The following is a 19,573-nucleotide window of genomic DNA, read 5'->3' as shown; positions in this document are numbered from 1 at the left end:
TCTGGTGCAGTTTGATCTAGCAGCAGTTTGATCTAGCAGCTGTGTGAGCATATCATGAGGATTGTGGAGCACAGACTTAACATGCAAACCCCCTTTTGTTGCATTCCCCCATTATGGTTAGAGTTCTTCAAATGTTGCCTACATCACTCTGTGACGGGCTGACTAAGGGGGCAGAGGTGAACATTTGGTGTAGTCAGGTGTTGGAGGATCTCTGGAATTTCAGTGAGGAGGACAGGGAATGCAAGGAATGCTGACCATGAGTGAGAATATGAGGGTGGGGTCCCTGCAGGTCTGGAGGTCAGATAAGATGACTTGCACACCAAACCTGATACAACCGTCCAAATTTTTAAATCCATTTTTTTATAATTTGCAAGTTGTCATTTGGGAGATAAAGTAATCATCTACTCTATTGTGAACTTTTAATGTTGATTTTTTAATACTTAAACAGTTACTTAAGAGCTTTAAAGTCTTTTTGAATGCTTTTACAGGAGTTAAAAATGATTCAATGAGGAATTTGCAGCCTGCTTGATGCATATTTGATGGAGCCGACTTTGCAAGTGTAATGACCGTTATGTCATTTGACAGGTTAGGGCAGGTCTTCTAGTCTTCATTCTTCAGCTGAAGTCACACATGCTTTGCATTTAAATACCAGATTGGGTGGCATGTTTGTTTCTAGGGGGATCAACCCGTTTAAATAAATGACAGAAGCAGTGAAGTAGTCTCATTCTGGATAAGCCTCACAATGAGGTCTTCAATTTTGGTAAAGCTAGTTGGGTGGGAACAACTGGCCAGCAACCAAATTCAATGCAGTGATCCAGTTTCACATACAATCAATCTTAGTTTGTTGGTCTCAGAGTAGTTTAGCTAATCATAGCACATTGCAAACTGATCAGGATCAGTTCTAAAGGTTGCAAATATGAGCGTAGTTAGGCGGGTTGGCTCAATTTTGAAGAAAATATAATTGAGCTTTTCTTTACTCAGCAGTATTTTCTATAAACTTACTACAACACGTCTCTCATTCCTTTAATTTCACTATTACATTTTAATTTTCCTGCCCCTAATTCTTCTATTTTCAAGTTGTGGGAGTGTTTTTTCCCCCTCACCTGTCCTAGGCTTCTGGGAACAGAGCCTGACTTGTCCATTAGTCATATTAGCACCTCTGCGTGGGGGCTGTGGCTTACTTATCCTCCTGGCTGATGCACACAAAAGGCTTAGAGCAGCCCACTATTGTCCTGCTGTAAGCTGAGGCTGGTCTGGACCAGAAAACACAGTTAGGTCCCAGATCCTCAGATAAAGGCTCTTATAATCTAGGGTGTTTTTTTTTTTTTTTTACACACCAGATTGTTACACATTCAATATTTTCCTTATTTAAGTATGAACTGGGGGAAAAAAAACTGTTATGATTTATTAAAAACCACTGTCATTGCACCTTTTTACTGTCAGTATTTTTATAAGAATAAAATACAAAATATATTCTGTACTTAGATATGTAATGTGGAGGATGTATAACACCATAATTTGAAACAACCGTTTAAAATGCCAAACTCCTGAATACTTTATCGTAATATTAAAAATAACAAGTTAGAAATGTAAGTAAAATGTAGATAAATGTGGTTTAAGAAATCTTCTTTTAGCACTCTAATACCTTAAAAATAAACATAGCAGGTATATTTTGCGTTATTGGAGTGCAAACACGTAATCATAAAAGTTTATTGTCTAATTGTGTAATAAACCAAATTGTCTATAAATTGTAAGGAAACAAGTGACTAATTATAGTCCACAAGTATTTCTTTTCTTAACAAAAAAACAACTTGTAGAGGTGTTTATATACAATATATATATTAATTTCATTCAAAGTTGGGGGAAAATATTTTCACAGAAGGGAATACATTTAAAAAAAAAGCTTTCCAGTTTTTTTTTTTTTTTTTTTGTTACTTTTTAGAAAATCCTGACGTTAAAAAAAAGAAATAAATAAAAGTTTACATGTTCAACAATTTGGTAGTTTTTGAGTTTTAAGTTTAAGCTAGGCTACACTATTTTTAGCTGCTAGCTAGCCAGCTAGCTGTCTTTTTTTTTAACTCCATGGCAGGGAAAGAAATTGCTTGCTTGATATCACTGTTCAACATAAATCAAGTGATTATTTTAATGTATATTGATAATTAATTTTAAATGAATTTGATCATTCTTCTGTTATTTCAGCCTCTGGAGAAAAATGGGCAAATCTCCAGTTTGACCAGTCTGAATGGACACTCAGAGGACAACACACTAGCTGAAGGTTTGTTAATGTTTTTATTTATTTATTTTTTCAATTTAGTGCTTTTTGTTTAGTATGTTTGCTTTTCATAGCTGTTCCTAAGGCCGTTGTGTTAAAAAGTGACAGTGACTGTGTGTCTGTGTCCTAAGTGGTGGCTGTAGGTAAGCTTGTTTGTGTGGGGTCGGCTTTCAGCCCTGTGTGAGGATTCCTTGTCTGCACATGTCTCCGTGGCTTTCCGTGATCTGGCCCTGATCCTAAACTAATCCGTTTGTCAACACTTGGAGGACACCTACATATACACAAACAGACTCACACATGTTGGCATTCCAACTTATTTTACACATATTTTTCATCCTTAACACGATCAAGTTATCACCTTTAAATGCCTGAAATACTCTCCCATTAAAAACACATTTCCGAGTACAACAACCTCACTTTTTTTAGTGAAAGATTTTAAACATCTGCCTTTGCTTTAGTAAATCTGCGTAAAAGATGACCCGCTTGGTTTGACATGTGCTTCAAACTACTCAGTCTATCTCCTGCTGCACATGGCTATCTTTAAAGCGCCATTTGTTTATTTTTTTTTTCTGTTTCTGTCCTGTCTCCCTCGGTCTGGGAGGGCTGCAGGGGTGTGTATGGCTTCCCTAAATATTTAGCAGGCCTTGACCCGGGCCTTGGACAAAGCAACCTGTGCACTTCATAATCTGTTCTGGCCCAGGGGAAGAAGTAACCCTATACAACTTAAAACACAGAGATATGTCACATACCGTGCTGTCAAACAAACTATTTATTAAACGTTTTAATTAAGTGATTCTGTCTGTGCATGAAGTAACCCAATAGCCTCTTCAGAATAGAGACACAAAGACGAGTGGGGAGTAAAACAGTTGCTTCTTCTTCGTCTTTACCATTGGTAAATCAGTAATGCGGAAGGAAACAGAAAGGAAGGAATCACCTTTATTAAAACCAGGTATACTGAGATTTTCTACATGCTTAAAGAAATTAAATTTTGTTTAAAAAAATGGTTGTTTTGAATTGTAAAGACTAAATACACTAACTGGAAACTATTTTAACCAGATAATTATAAAAACACTAAGGTTCTTTTTTAAAAGAAGGACCTTTATTAGTGAATAAAGATTGGAAAGATGAATATCCTTTGAACCATGCCGACATTTTATATCTTAGTTCATTTCCTTTATTGATTTATCTCTTTTACTGTTATTGCTAACCATTTATTCTTTCATAGCCACCTGGGGTGTTTTACCTGCTTTAACAGCCAATGTTTTCTCTATTCCTCTGCCTACTGTAAGTTAAGAGATTTAGGGAAGTTCATAAAAAAATTACAATCAGGATTGCTCACAGCTAAATTAAAATGTTTTATGAGTGAACTTGTCCAGGTGTGATTCAAAAAAACTATATGTGAAAAGTGAATGATAGAAAAATGTCTTCCTTTTTATACTTGACTGTTCTTGTAGCAACTTCCATTTAATTTGCTTAAATATCTGACTTTGAAAACAAAATGTGATAAATAATGGTTGAAGTACTTGAGTGTTTAATAATTTCTTTATGACTATAACATGGAAGTAAGTGGGTAGAAAAAGTTATGACTGGGATTGATAAATGTGTACAGAAGAGAAACGTTTCAGCAGACTTTTATGATATAAGGAATGAAGAGAGAATTTTTTTCTCTGTGGATACCCAACATTTTGAAAAAATTAAAACCACTCTAATAAAATGATTTCAAAAAACACTATATTTACAAAATAAATGCTCAAAAAAGCAAAATTTAAAGCCTGGTTCTGCCAGAGGTTTCTTCCCAACAGGGAGTTTTTCCTCTCCACTGTCACTTCATGCTTACCCAACATGGACAGGTTCTCTCAACCTGTGTTATCCAAACTGGACTTCCATCTTCCAGGTCCCTGAGTGAAGCTCTAGTATCAGCTCACACAGTCCACTGGATCTCCCCATAAAGCTCAGCAGACCGTCTCGCTAACCAGCAGACAGTATGCTTCAGACTGACCAACTTCATCTATCTCCACCCCACCACCAGTTTCAAGCCTGTTCTTTACTCCTGTTCATGCATATCTATCAAAATTCAGCGCTATGTTTCCCGCCGAGGTCTGAGCCCCAAAGACAAAGTAATTGTATAATACATTTCTTCTAATTGTCTTTTCTCTTCGTGTGAGTCTTTCAGATTGAAATGGCGTAACACACTATATCTTGCCCTATAAAGTTATTAGGGCAGCCATAGATAAGTTCCATCCATCCATCCATCCATCCATCCATCCATCCATCCATCCATCCATCCATCCATCCATCCATCCATCCATCCATCCATCCATCCATCCATCCATCCATCCATAATATGAAAAAATTCCTCCTATTTTTTACGTTTGTGTTTGAGTTAAGTTACAAACCACTCTGGGACAGATGCTAGACACTGCTAGATGTGTGTTTCAAAAGAAAAAAGGTTGAAACAAAGAAATGCTACCATCCAGTAAAGCAAGGATAATACTAGGACATAAAAAAGCAAAAAGCAGAAAACAGAAAAGGTTGTGAAAGACCTTCAAGGCCACAGATTGAAGGAATGCAGGGGAGTGAAAGGAAAAGAGATACACAATAGGCAAGGAGGGAAGATAGAGGACTGAAAAATATGGAGGGCTTTCACGACCCACAACGGCTCTCAGGTTCTGTCTGATAAAGACAGCAGCTCATGGAGGAAGGCAGGAAGAGAAGAGGAATCTGCCTGATAACGGCAAAAACAACAAAAGGCAGGCTTCACATCAAAAGGCTGACACAAATGAAAACACACAGCTGTAATCTGCACTCTATCAGCCATACTATGGTGTTTACAGTTGGGGGGGAACAGCCCTGACGTAAAACTCCACTCACCAAAAGCAACACCCTGACAAACAGGTTAAAAGCAGTATCGACTGGGATAGTTTTTGTAAAGAACCAACTCTGAGCTCCCGTAAAGGCACGTATGTGCAATTTTACCAACTTAAAACTTGCAAACGTTGGTTAATGTGATCATACTCCTTGAAATACATTTTTATGTAAAAACCACAAACTTTAATGTATTAAAATAGATTTTTTCATATTCCAATACAATATTTCATAAAGTAGAATGTACTTGTATTCTTTATTTCTATTTTTTGTGATAGTGAGATTCTTGGTATGTCTGTAGTTTTTTTTTTATGTGTGGTGTGACGTTATAATATATGTTTTCTCTATATTCAGCAGTGATGTTGAATCAGGCTCACTGTATTTTAATATTTTTCCTGTTTAAAAAATAATAAGATAAAAGCTTTTGTTTCTATCAGTTTTTCACATCCAGAGACTAAATGCTTCTACAATTGTTTTTTTGTAAAACAACTTCGACTCAGCATGGCAAATTTTTTTAACAACAGTTTTAAGATTATTTGATCTAAACCACATTTTTATAACTAAATGTTCCTGGGCGTCGTCTTGCTAGAAGGGGAAAGTTTGCCATTTTTTCTTGGGTCAGTTTGTATTATTCTCAATCTGTCCTTCCAACTAAAATAAGTTTCCCTCTTTCTGAGAACAATTTCTTTTCCTGCAGCATGATGCAGCCACTCCCGTGTTTCAACATGGAGGTGGTTTTTTGAGGGCAGTGTTATGACGAACAGATAGGGTTATGAGTTTTCTTATAACAGCTCCATATTTTTCAACTTTTTTTAATAAAATAAAATGGCATTTACGTATATTTTTAATGTCAACAAAATATGAGGAGAGTTAAAAACATATAAATATATAAAGATATAACACGTTTAAGGAATGTACTAGAAAGCCAACGTTTTGAGAGACATTGCAAAAAACATTTTCTTTATAATAAGACGGCCGTTTAAGAAGTAACTGGACTTTACAGTGACATATAGCAAATCAAATTACCCCTCTAGTGCAATGAGTTAACATTCAAAGTCAGCACTGAAGTTGAAAATCAATTTGAAATACTACTGAGCAAACTAGTAGTTTAAAGTGTACTGTTTACAGGAAGACACCACAGATTGGAAGTACATAAATATTGGATGTAGAGTTTGACCAGGCACTGTGAGGAGGGGAGTGCAAGCAAAAAGTAAAAACCCGGAGAGGTATAAATAGAAAAAAGAAAAGCACATAAATGATGTAGCCATTTCTTACATCACCACAAGAGCAACAGACCTGCAAACTAAATCAAAAAAAGATGGAGTACTTCACTGTCTGCCAAGAGGAACCCACTTTTTTCCTCCCTTTCTGTTGTCTTTTTTAATCTAATTTCACTGGTAACAATTAGAACTCTGTGTCGATGTTGACTTTGAGCCTGTGTGTTAGCAACATGTCCCCTCAGGTTGCTGGATTTTAGTAGGGAGGGTGTGTACGCAGCTGTAGCTGCATTGGGGACCCAAGGAATAACATCAGATGTGATGTCAATCACTGTCGAGAGTGCTGACCCATCCTTAAGGAGAGATCTAATAGTTTAAAAAAGACATTGTTTGATTTTTTGGTCACTTTCAATAGAAGATAACATTGACTTAATGGTGTATTAACAGAGGATTGTGTTGATTTGCATTAAGCTGGACATGAAACTCAGTTAAAATCTATAGAAAATAAAAGGGCGTGGCTTACAGGGGAAAGTTAATGATCTTGGATCAACCCAGATGTTGAAGACAAAGAATGAAGCAAGACGTTATGGCCTTAAATGCCTGTTTAAGCAGTCAGACAGCTTGCATTTGTTACTCTATCGGTATGAAATGCTAAATGCATTTGATTTTAAATGCATATCTAGATCTAGATATGTTAAAAAAACAGCTGGTTTTTGGAATAAAGTGTCCCGATGAGCTGCTAAAATTCAGGTGGTGCCATACCATTAGGACACACAAAGAAAGAAGAAGAACTTGAACTGAACACTGAAAAGAACAGGAAGTCCATGTAGGGTTTTAGAAATACTTAGATAAATGAAAACAAAAATTAAGGAAAAACAACTATAAATCTTTTTTGAGCCAACCAGACACTGGCTCCAGTGAACTAGAGGTATTTTATAGAAATATGGCACAAAAAAATTATTAATGTTTGAGGTTTTGCATATTTTACAAAGGCGGAATTATTTCAATTAGAAAGTTTGAGTCTGTTATAAAGAAAACAATGTGTGGATCCATCATATGGGTGGATAAGATTTCAAGTCTGACTGATTGCAGGGCTCCTTTTGGGCCTCCACATAGTTATGATGCCAAAATGTTCATCATGCCTGTGGAAGGGACCCTTCCCTTCACTTAAGCACTGTCTGATCTCAGCATATGAGGCTTCGGGTTTATAACACAATCCAGCCGCTGGATTTCTGCTGTTGGATTTCTGCCCACGTTGCTGTTGCATTCCAGCCTACAACACTCATGTACTTAGGTTTTAAATGCTGGATCTAGTTGTAGCGTCTGCCTCTAGGGGAGTGAATACTTCATCTATGATTTGTGATGTAGGCGTTCTCTTATAATGATGCATTAACTAGACGTGAAATGTCTAAATTACTTTTCAGGAAAAGGAAGAGAGACGCAACAGGAAAGCATCAGAATCCCTAAGAGCCTCAGTCTCCCGAGCTATTCAATCTACATGCAGTGACTAAGTTATGTCTATCTGAGCACATAGTTTAAAATGAAAGCTTCTCAGGACAAACTCTTAGTAGGAAATATTAAATTAAGTTCATACCTAAACAACGATTAGAAACCTGCAGCCTTTAAGCTGCTTGGACAGGAAGATTGAAGATCTAAGCAAAGCGTTATTAGTCTGTTTAACAGTTGTTATACGGATGTTGGTTCAACATCTGACAATTTGACTCGTCAGGCATTTAATGTTAATTCAATTTAATTTTACACTAAACAGGAATTAATTTGAACAGATTTTGAGGTAAATCGGTCGCATGTTCTCCCGAAGTTCTCTCAGGTACTCCAGCTTCCTCCCAAAGTCCAAAAAAATAACCGTTAGACGATTGGTGACTAAAGTTGCCCATAGTTGTGTTTCTTATATACATATATGTTTACAAGATGTTCCAACATCTTTAGCTTCTTACACAACAAATTGTTTCTAGAGTTGACTTATTACCTGAACTATGAGTTAAAGATATAGTGGAGGATGTTCTTTTTACGGATGGATCATCAAAATAAATAGTCTTACTAAATGTCCATTATTCTGGTGATAAGGTCGTCCTACATGCCCATCCCTAGTTAGCCATCTTTTTCTGCGCATGCACACTTCAGGCGTATATGTGTAGTGAGCTACAGTTTCTACGGTACATCAACCCTCCATGACCCTGGTGGACCAGTGGTTGAAGATGGAAGGACACAGCCAGAACATTTGTATGCTTTCTGGCCTTGAGCAAATCTTAGATTTAAAGAAGAGGGAAAGTTCTATTATATTGAATGTTTAAAGGTACACTATGCAACCGGTGTTGATTTTCCAGCGAGGCTCCCCCAGAGGGCGAAAGTAAAAGTGCACGGTCGTAAATATGCTCAGCTGTTCTCCTTGTTTCTCCGTCAAGCCAGGCGCGGTTGTTTTGAGCTTATCAGACAGGCGAACGCAACGAATCACCATGTCTACTGCGGTAGAGAGCCGAGGGCTACTGCAAATGCAAGTACGGTATTTCCCCTACAGACCACCAGGGTGGCCGAGAAAACCTTTGTTCGACCTGAAATGACTCATTTAATCATCCAAAACGTTATGGAACACATTAATTAACTGAAAAATGTTGCATAGTATGCATTTAAATGCAGAAGAAATGTCTAACAACATGAAAAACACATCAGGCCCCAATCTAAATAAGATCAACAGCAGATTAGAATGAAAACAGATTAGAAACAGACAACAAGTCTAGATAGGGTAGTAAATTGGTTATAAGGGTCTTTTGTATGAGTAAAACAAATGCTTTCAGTTCCAAAACACAACATGGAATAGTGGTAAACCTTCCAGGGATGGCCAATGTACTAATACGCTAAAAGACTCATCCAGAAGGATTAAAATAAACCCATCCAAAGCTCTGCAGAGCTTACTCACCTCAGTTTAAGTCGGTGTCGAGGATTTAACAATAAGAAAGTGATTAAGAAAAAAATAAAGTTTGCATGGGAGTGTTCAAGGTTTAAAAACACCTCTTATTGCTGACCAGGAAGAACACAAAGGACTTTGGGAAAAATTATATTTTACTTACCGACGAGACAAACTTTACAAAGACGTCTGGCATCATTAAACAAAAACCTCATCCTGAGAGCCAAAGATGTTGGTGGTACTGCTTTACTGTTTAAGGATCTGGATGACTTACAGTCACTGATGGGAGCATGAATGTATTTCCAGAAACACATGGAGAATATTTGAATATATATATATATATATATATATATATATATATATATATATATATATATATATATATATATATTATATATATGAGTATTTGTGGCCCTGAAGGAAGAGCTCATCAAGGATGATCTACAAAAAAGATCTGTCACTGATATCATCATATTTAGCTGGCGAATTCTCAGTCCAAAGACCGAGCTTAAAGTATTTGTGGCAAATCAAATAAGTTAAAAATATTTAAATGATGCAGCTCAGCATTACTTACTTGTGCTTTGAGTTTAATAAGAACACTTATGAAGTTAAAAACTCTGCTAACTGGCCCCTCCTCAGGACCTACTCGTCTCCTCAGGCCCTCCTTTCTCATCTTTCCCGGCATCAGGGAACCTAATCTCTACCCTAAACTCCTAACCTCCCCCAGGCACATGGAGGATTTTAGAGAAAGGACCAAGAATGTGGCTGACCCCTCCTTTTTCCCCTTCATTACCAGGGAAGTGGCCACTCTGACACTCCAAGTTAGATTTCATTTTAACTGCATGGTCAATACTGAAATAAATATTAGCTAATAAAATTTGATGATTTCTTAATTGGTGTCAAAAAATCTTTACATTTTTACACCAAACATGACATACACTTTTTGTTGTTATTGAACTTTTCAGGGATGGATAAAATGGTTATGATTAGATGAAATTGGAAACTAATTATTTAAGGCCAACCCTCAGCGTCAATTTAGAAAAATCATATAATTATTTTGTAAAACCGAACATCTTCAAACTGCAGATTGTATTTGGCCTTTTTTTTTTTTTACCATTTGCAAACACCAGTACTAAAAGACAAGATGATGTCTAACAACAACTGGAAGGCCAGATTGCTGATGCAGATATCTCAAGAATGAAAGAAAGTAAGGATCTCAGAAACAGATGGCAAGTTTCTGTAGATCATGGTTCAATGAAAGGGCTGCTGGCATGGACGGTTGTAGACGGTGGCCAACAGGGGCTAGTCCCTCTGTAGAATTGGTCTTGGCCCCTGTTATGGCCCCTGTTTTAAAAAGAAACTGCAAAGATTTTCATGTAAGTCAATTATTCTTGAAATAGCTGAGTATTACCTTGATATAAGCAGGTAGGTTAGATAATTTGCAGATCTAATAAGATCATTTATAGTTAAAAGAACAACCATTGTGTTTTTTTATCTAATTATCTTGTTTTAAGAGTTCAAATCCTCCTTCCCTTGGCAGATCAGCTCTTATTTACCTGCTCAAGTTAAGGGCAAATACACTAATGTCAAGAAACTTTTACTTTTTAAAACAATTTTTGCAGTGTAATCCCAAATCTGACAAAAGAGACACAACAACTGTCCCTTAGACCAATTTAATATTTCGTCTTTAAAATCTACGTGAACAATTATTTAGAAATTACACGTTTGTTGCTCACTTAATACATTAAAAAATGCACTCTTGTTCTGTTCTTTTTGTGTGTAATTCATTGTTTATTTGTCCACATGCAAAAAAACTAACAAAACACTGTCCCTTCTGGTGAATTAATGTAGGTCTGCTGTTGGACTGTGTGTTTTTGTTTTCCATTCAGTTTGATGGAAGCAGCAGCTTCTCTTTTCCATAGTTTTGCCTCAATAAATAAATAAGTCTTAGACATCACAACCTGCCTCCTCGTCCAGTGACGATAAATCACGTAATGTACTCCCACTAAATGAAATTGTGTTCAGTGCATGATTGTAACAGTAGGAAATGAGCAGGAGGAAGAGGAAGTGGTGATGTCAAGAACCGACTGCATTTCCTGTCCAACATTTTTCATGCATTGCTCCAGCTGTGCCAGCATCAGGGAGTAGAGGCGGGACAAAATGAAAAGAAAGTGGCGAAAGAGGATTACAGAGGATTAAAACAGGGTAATAAATAAAACAGTGAAAGGAGCAGAAGAGGATAAAACCAGAAGAAAGGAGAATTACTCAATGAAACAAATCTCTCTGATCTCAGCCGGTCTCCTTCACCCTGTTTCCATTTCCTCCAATTATTTCAACATCATCTTGCTCCATTCTTGGAAGTGTAAGAGGCGGTGTCTACGAAGCTGTCCGGTGATGTCATTCGCCTTTATGCTGTCCAGAAAAGAGCCCCCTCCACCCATCACACCAACCCCCCCTAACTCTTTCCTGCCTGAACACTTAAAACCCCACCTCAAACATTCCTAAATTCAGGCACGTTTTTGATTTAGCAAGATATGTGGGGCGTCAACTACCAACAACTCAGCTTAGTGTTGAAGTTAAGTCACAAAATGTGCCGTTTGGATGGACGGATTGATCTAATCACAGCAGCATTTTTTTTTCTGCTAAAAGTCGGAGAAGAAACATTTCTTTGGTACTCAGATCTCTGCTTGTTGTCCTGTAAAGTTTATTTGTTAGTTTCTAATATATTATTGTTCCTTTTTTTCTGTGTAGGTAAATTTCACCTTGGAATTTTAAATGAACACGCTTTTGTCAACTTTTTTCCCCCCAACATAATAGTATCTATCAACTGAGCTACCAAACAACACTACAAGCAGACTTTGAGGTTATACTCTGGTTTAGATTTATCAAAGGAGGAAAAAGATTTTGTTTCACTTTTTTTACTTTGGTAAATGTTCTAAAGAAAACAAAAAAGGAAGGCCCCCTGAACACACTATAAGGACTGAAAGATGTTTCTCAAACAACCCTGACCTCGAAAGCTCGAATGGCAGCCATGTTTTTAAAAGCTACAAGTAGTTGCAGCAACAAGCTATTTTTTTAAATTTATTTCTGACTTAGTCTGTTTGGATTTTTTCACCAGCATTTGTCTAAGTGGTGATTATGCTGGAACTACATCTTAAATGGCTCTGTAAAATAAATAAATAAAATAAAAAAACGGTTGCATTTTGTTATTCTTAGAGCCACTTTATTTCATCATATGGAAATCTTTCACTGTGAAAGCTGTGTGGTTGAAGCCTTTCACATATTATATCCACTTTCTTTCATATTTCTTTAGTATTTGAACTCATGCATAACGCATAGACCTAAGCTACTATCAGCTTTTATAACTAAAAGTAGTTTGCCTATTTCTTAAGGACAATAAATCCTACAGGTTTTTCAACTTGCAACTAGAAAATTGGTGAGGTGGGGGTTCGATGATTTCCACAGATCGGAGGTAAATGCAGGGCAGCCTTACCAGCCATCAGCACTTTTTTTTTTTTACAATAATCTGCCTCAGATTGTAGTTTCGGATACATTTGCTGCTCATCCCTTTCAAATATTTTCAGTTAGAAGCAAAGACAAACTCTTTAGCTCTGTGACCTTCATTCACTGTTCATTTCAGTTAGATTCTTTGTATTTACTGAGTGTGACTATAAAAAGCCCAACAGTTGTTGGCTTGATGGATCACAGCTTGAGAACCATGACTGTAGTAATCACATGAACAAAGGCAAAAAATAAACTATTCTAGCCTTTATTTGACCCCTAAGGTTAACATAAAGATATTTTTAGCATTCTAATCTCAGAATCTTTGTAATGACTGGGCCTATAAGAAGGCCCTAATGTTAAATAGGTTATTAAATTGTTGAAATTACAAAAAAGAAAAGAGGAAAACTAAACTGAATTAAAACGTCTTTTGTTCCAGTTTGGGTCTTCCTTTATGTTCATGATTTTGTTGACTCAATGATTCATCAACATTTTATGTAGCAACTGCTTAGATGGCTGGGAATTTAAACAGGCATGTAGCAGAAGTATTCCCACCTATTTAAAGGTTAAAAAACAATATCTAAAGCTGGTGTTAAAAGGTTCTCTGGTCAGATGAGATGATAAACATTATTTTTTGTCCTAAATAAAGAACACAATATGCTGTGGAAAGCTGGGAGTTAGTAAAACATGGTGCCATCATACTGTGGGATACTTTTCTTCTGCAGGGTTTCAGTTGATGAGACAATAATTGGCAGAGTGGAAAAAGAAAAGAAAAATTCACTAATAATGTTAAGCATGCTTGTATCTTTAAGGATAAGGATATAGACGGTGCACTTTACAGCAGGAAGATTCCATATACATTTTATTACCATTTTTGATGATATGCAAAAAAAAAAAGAAGAAAACTTGTTCCTCCACAAATCAGTTACTCTGTAAAGAGACTATCTCTAAACTCTGCATCTAAAGAAATTGCTACTTGATCTGTTGACTGATCCATTTTCCAAAATAAAAATAAAAAACACTTGGCTAACAATTTGGCTTTGGACATATCTCAAGATGACTGGGAATCATTTTTACATATTTATAAATTAGTTGCAGATTTATCTAGTTTAAGATAATCCACAGATGGTGTTGAACCCAACAGCTCCATAAATGGAAACTGTTTTTAGATATAACAATCATGGTGGATCAGGACTGGTGGAAAAATATTAAGGACATCATTTTTACAATACCAAAAAGAGATTAATCCTTTCTGCTAAACTTTCCACAGAACTTCTGGACTCATACATTTCATCCTTTGAAATAAACTGGATAATACTCGCTTTCACAATAGAAAAAACAACATCCACTTGTCAGGTTGGGTGGAGGTTTTGGAGGACCCAAATGCAGAAATGGAAGCTGAAGTGAGATCTTGCAGTTTTAATGTCCAAAAAGTGGTAATTGAGGGGAAAAAAAACAAACAAAAATAACAAATACAGAAAACCTAAAGCTAGGAGACATTTGGGGAAACACATATGAAAAGCTAGGAAACAATGAGGAACAGCAAACAGTGACTGAACATGAGGTGTATAAATGGGAGACTGAACAAGGACCAGGCTAATTAGTAGACTGGGACCAGGTGTGGACATAGGAATCTAGAAGGGAGCTAGGGAGGAGAATGACACAAGAGGGCAACAGAGGATAAACAAGAAATGCATAAGAATTCAAAAAATATAACCAAAAACAACTAGAATAAGACAAAATGGAAATGAAACCAATAAACTAGAAGATTCAGAAAGACATTAATCAAAGTATAACTGAAAACTCAAAAAGAAAACTTAAACAGAACCAAAAAGCGCTGAATCATGACACAATCTTATGAGGAATGGTTGACAACGATGATCAAACTAGCATCCTATGAGATGGTCACTTATGGTGTTCTCGATAAGCTCATCAATGTGACTGTACTTGGTCTGCCTTTCCCAACTGGCTGACTGTACCTTAATATACTTTAATATACAATAAAATTATGCTCGGTGTGGTGTTCTATGTATTTACAGTGTGCCTGTATTGGTGTCTGTTTAAAAACAATTAAATTACTAAAGTGTGCATTATAAAAAAATTGTTTGCAGCTTCCCTCTGCATGCGTCAGTCCAAATAAAAATGTGTCAGTATGTATGGAAGTCCAGGAATGTGACTGTTGTGTGGGTGAGTCACATGAAGGAAGTTTGGAGGGAAAAGGGAAATGTGGGTTGGTTTTACTCCTTAAATTCCCATCAGCCTGACTCACTGTCCACTCAGCATAATGCACCGTAGATGCTGTTATGTAGCAGAGTACAGATAGTGACATACCCCCAGATGAGTCACTGCCATCCCAGAAAGTCTCACCGATGTCATATAATTAAAACGGATGATGAGATTAAAAGAGTCCTGCAAGTTCTGACTTTTACCTCACTAAAACTTGTTAATCCATAGCTGGAAAAGAATGATATCCCTATGACTGAGCACATGCAACTCCATTACCAAGGCTGGAGAGAGGATGCTTCAAACAGCAGCATCTCAAGGCTGTTCCATTTAATGTTATAAACAATAATTTTGTTATCCACTGAAATTTTCTCTCCAATATGATACCTTATTAGATTTGCTACTTCCACCCCATAAATGCTACGCACACAAATATCCACACAGCTCTTATATTTTTGTCTCACTCTCTGACTTTTCCGACGGAACTATTTGCAGGCAATCTTTGCAGGACAGACAAACAGATCTAATAAATTGCACATGATGATACGCCGGATTTAAAAAAGGCATTAATCAGAACAGTTGCAAAAATCTGGAGCAGATTCTTCATCAAGCGGGGGAGGATGCTTACAGATTTTCAGACTTCTCCACTTCTGCTGGTATCACTTGGTTGGGACCTCTCTGGATGGAATTCACACATTCCTGCAGGACAATGCAGACGTGTGACAGAGGTGATTATGTTGGTATTTACCTGAGGAATTATCTGCATTCTTGCTGGTCTCTCTCCCCCTGCAGACAAAAGCTGTGTTAAACATGTCTGCATTGGAGCAATTGAGAGGGGCCCTATTAACGTTCTCACAGCAGGGGTCGTGTAGGGACTTGGCGACACTCCCAGTTCACGATTTGGGTTTAGGGTCTGGATATGAACAATAATGTTAAGGGATACGTTCTCCTGTGCTTTTATTAGTGTTTAGAACCTCAAAGGAAAGCAGCTGGGAGATTAATGTTCATATAAAGCGGTGAAGTTGTCTCTGGGTTACCTCAATCTGCATTCCTACACTGCTTTTGACATGCACCATGATATACATGGCTAGATGCCTCCTTTTAAAGGATAGATATCGCGTGTATTAAGGATGACTTTTTTCTTCCTTTTCAAATAGAATTATGGTCAAATTAGATTTAACCCTCCACCCCTAAAAAAAACAGCTTCTTTAAAACTTTTTTTCTACCAAAAATCCCGAGGATGTAACATTTAAATGACTCATTTTAGGAATTAAGGTGTCGCAAGAGAGAATTTAACTGTAAAATGAAACAATACAATTTTCTTCACACTTTGCCACCCGGGTAAAACATGGTGGTGGCAGCATCATGCTGTGGAGTTAGGTTAAGTTTCTACCTTAGGTAACAAGAAGCAGAATCTGTTTTTGTTGTCCAGTTTGTGCACATAAAAAAGGACTTTCACTTTGTTCCACAGACATTTTAAGTATAAGTATTTAATAAACTACAATATGTGTGGAAAAAGGAGGCTTGTTATCTTCTGAAATTAAAACCTCTTACCAGGTAATCAACATGCTCTTTGTTCAGCTCAGATTTTTTTAGATCATTTTCTATTGTGTATGTGTATTTTAATCTTAATATGTCATATTTTCATTAGCTGTCAGTGGAAAAACATCACAATTAACAGGAATAAAGGCTTTAAAACATCAATGTTTAACCAAGTAACCTGGAGATAATATGTACTACTTTAGATCAAATCATTTTAATGTGCTGAAATGGCCCAGTCAAAGTCGCAATGTAAAATTCATCAGCTGTTCTACCAAAAGTTTATTTTTATCGAACTTGACTGAGCTTGATATATATATATATATATATTTTTTTTTTTAATTATTATTATTATTATTACAAAGAAGTATCTCTAGATGTGAAAACTTGCTGGAGGCTTACCCTAAAATACTTGCAACTGTAAGCACAGGAAACAATAGTTCTAGAACTGACTTACTGGGAGGGATTAAATAAAAAGTATCATGCCGTACTTTTCAGTTTTTTTTTCGGTTTTTACACATCATTGATGCTTTTATATTCTCAGAAGTGAGGAAAAGACTTTAAATGAAACTTCACATGCTGTGTTTCAGTGATCGTTGATGGACGATGAGGTCTGGGGACACGGAGAGGAAAAGGAGGAGGAGGATGGAGGGTGTGTGTGGGTGTGTGTGTTGGAGGGGTGTTCATTCAAACAGCTGAAGGCAATGGGTGGTGGGAAGAAAAAGGGGAGGCAGGGGTGGTCCTAATCGTGACATGTGTGTCAGTCTGTTGAAATGTGTGTGGAGACCTCTGTTCACTTCATTCTGCTGAGTGACTGAGGAGCACTGAAAGAAGAAGAAGAAGCCCTCAGACAAACTTATAAAGAAGGAAACTTTTACAGCGTGTAGAAGGGAAGGTCAACAGCAAACATCTAGGGCTTACTCTTGAATATTTTTTTCTAATTTGAAATATTAGTTTCTTTCATTTGTTGCATTTTTTCTGGCTTCTCCAATGCTTGGAACAATCACTTTAACAGGTAAGAGCCATATCTGTTTATGCCATAGATCTGTGTTCATTCACTGGACACCAATACTGCAGAAACTTGTTTAAGTGAGTTTTCCTCATGTAAGTGAATGATGCCAAAAGGATTGTTGTGTCGAGGGCGTGGTTATTTTTTATTGTGCTTTCTGGATGTTGTGGCATGGATGAGTGATTTCAGTTGGAGAACGTGTCTAGGCCACTGGAGAACATTTTCTTGTAAAAAAAAATCAGTTTTGCCTAACTCTGACAGTATATTTCCTTCGGATAAGCTTAAAAGGTTATTATCTTGAGTCAGTAAAAGTCCCTTGAAAACATTTCTGTGGGACAACAACAAGAGTCTGACTCTCAGAAGGGATCTAGGGCGAGATTGGGGTGACTAGAATAAAGTGTGGACTATTTCCTAGGTTTAATATGTCTAATCTCAGTGGGGTTATTTAAAGTGAGCAGGACTGCATCACAATACATTAGAAAGTGGCTGATTTAGCAGAATGTTGGACGATCTGAGTGGGCTTTAACTGTTGATATCCTCCCCCTCTGCTCAAGCAGAGATGCTCTGACCACACCTTTGAAATGTCTGTGTATTGGGGGGATGGGGGGGTGTTGCTGAGTATCGTCTCTGTTTAGGGGGGAGGGTGATGGAGTCTCCTTGCCCTGTTTTTAACTGAATTCTTTTGTTTTAAAAGTACTTGTATACACTCTCTTGAAACAATAGTTGCCTCTTAGTCTCAGATAAAGGTGGGCTAGAACTGATCCTGCCACGGCCCCAACTGAAAGGTAGCATCAGTTCAGGTCAGACTGGAGGAGAGCCTGTCTCTATCTGAGACAAGCATCCTAAATACCTCATCCCTGCGCTCACCCAGCAGTCGTTTCCGTACCTAGATACCTTCACATTTGCTCTTCCTCCTCCTCCCCCTCTTCCAAATATTTACAATCTGGGGACTTTCACGGTTGGTCGAGCAGGAAGATCAAAAAGATGGAGAAGAGGCCAGTAGTCTGTAAATCAGTGTGGTTCCTGTTTTATTGACCGTATAGAAACCCAAAGAAGTGGTCTGGCAGTTTTGCTTACAGTGTAAACCCCCCCCTCTTTTGCAAACACTTCTATGTTCTGGAAACTAATTGAAAACAGAGGGAAGGGTGTGAATGTATGAACTTAGATGAGATTCATATGTTTTTTTTGGGGTTTTTTTGCAAAATCTTTGCAGCGTAACAGTAAAGCTATGACTAAATAACCTAAAAATGCTCTCCCTGAGAGAGAAATAGCTGCACAAGCTATGTTGTCGTTATTAAATCCTCCAAATTCACTACTTTAGTAAAGTTGCCAAACTCAACATTTAAACCTAAGCTGTGGCCAAGTTTGATAACGGAAAGGTTGACCAGCCCCCTTCCTTTATTTTCCTGGGGCCAGGGAGGGCTTGGAGGCTATTGTGTTTTTGTATGCTTGTGTCTGGTTTGAGGAGGGGGGGTGGGACCCCATCCATCCTGCTGTGGTGGAATTTGGGTCAAGGGGACTGGGACTTATTTTAAGGAGGGGTATAAAAGGGAGGGGGGTTGTCTAGCATTGTTTGATTTCAATGGGACATAGGCAGAGGCAAGAAACAGTTTAACTCAAAGTAAACCAACAAATTCTCAGAAAACATTTAAACTTAAACTTCATATCACATAAACATTTTAAGCTGGGGTCAGCAGAATAATTGGCATTCCTCTCGAGGCAAATCTGAGCACAAGAGGCGGGCGTGTCTTTTACACATTGGATTTTCATTTTAATGAAAAAGATTAAGAGGGAAAATCTGAAATACTGAGTCAGGATAAAAAAAAAAAAACCCAAGTTAGGATATTCTGTTGTTCAATCAAACAAAAATGATCTGAAACATTCTTAGAAAATAGTCTATCCCTGTAATTAAGTAAAAAGGATGTAGGTTGATGCAGATTTTGTGGAACATCGTCTCAATTACAGAGATTTAAACCAGAAAAGATTAGTTCTTATGAGAAAATCATGAAAAGATAATCCTGTTT

At 37.2% G+C, this 19,573-nt stretch overlaps 1 protein-coding gene across 2 annotated transcripts in view; it reads left to right on the top strand.

Moving 5' to 3' along the window:
- Positions 1-19,573, top strand: part of akap12b (A kinase (PRKA) anchor protein 12b) — a 53,053-nt gene that overhangs the window by 25,696 nt on the left and 7,784 nt on the right. The window contains exon 2 of one of the 2 annotated variants that reach the window (XM_038281644.1): positions 2,200-2,275. In XM_038281644.1, the coding sequence (XP_038137572.1) occupies positions 2,200-2,275 (76 nt within the window). Of the gene's footprint in view, positions 1-2,199; positions 2,276-17,329; positions 17,556-19,573 lie in introns of those variants that run through there. The other variant, XM_038281645.1, reaches the window with a different exon arrangement.

This window comes from Cyprinodon tularosa, unplaced genomic scaffold (genome assembly GCF_016077235.1).
Source record: "Cyprinodon tularosa strain WSP-4 unplaced genomic scaffold, ASM1607723v1 ctg173, whole genome shotgun sequence".
Classification (NCBI taxonomy): domain Eukaryota; kingdom Metazoa; phylum Chordata; class Actinopteri; order Cyprinodontiformes; family Cyprinodontidae; genus Cyprinodon; species Cyprinodon tularosa.
The sequence above is the reverse complement of the archived record's forward strand: the minus strand, read 5'-3'. Positions and strand labels throughout refer to the sequence as shown.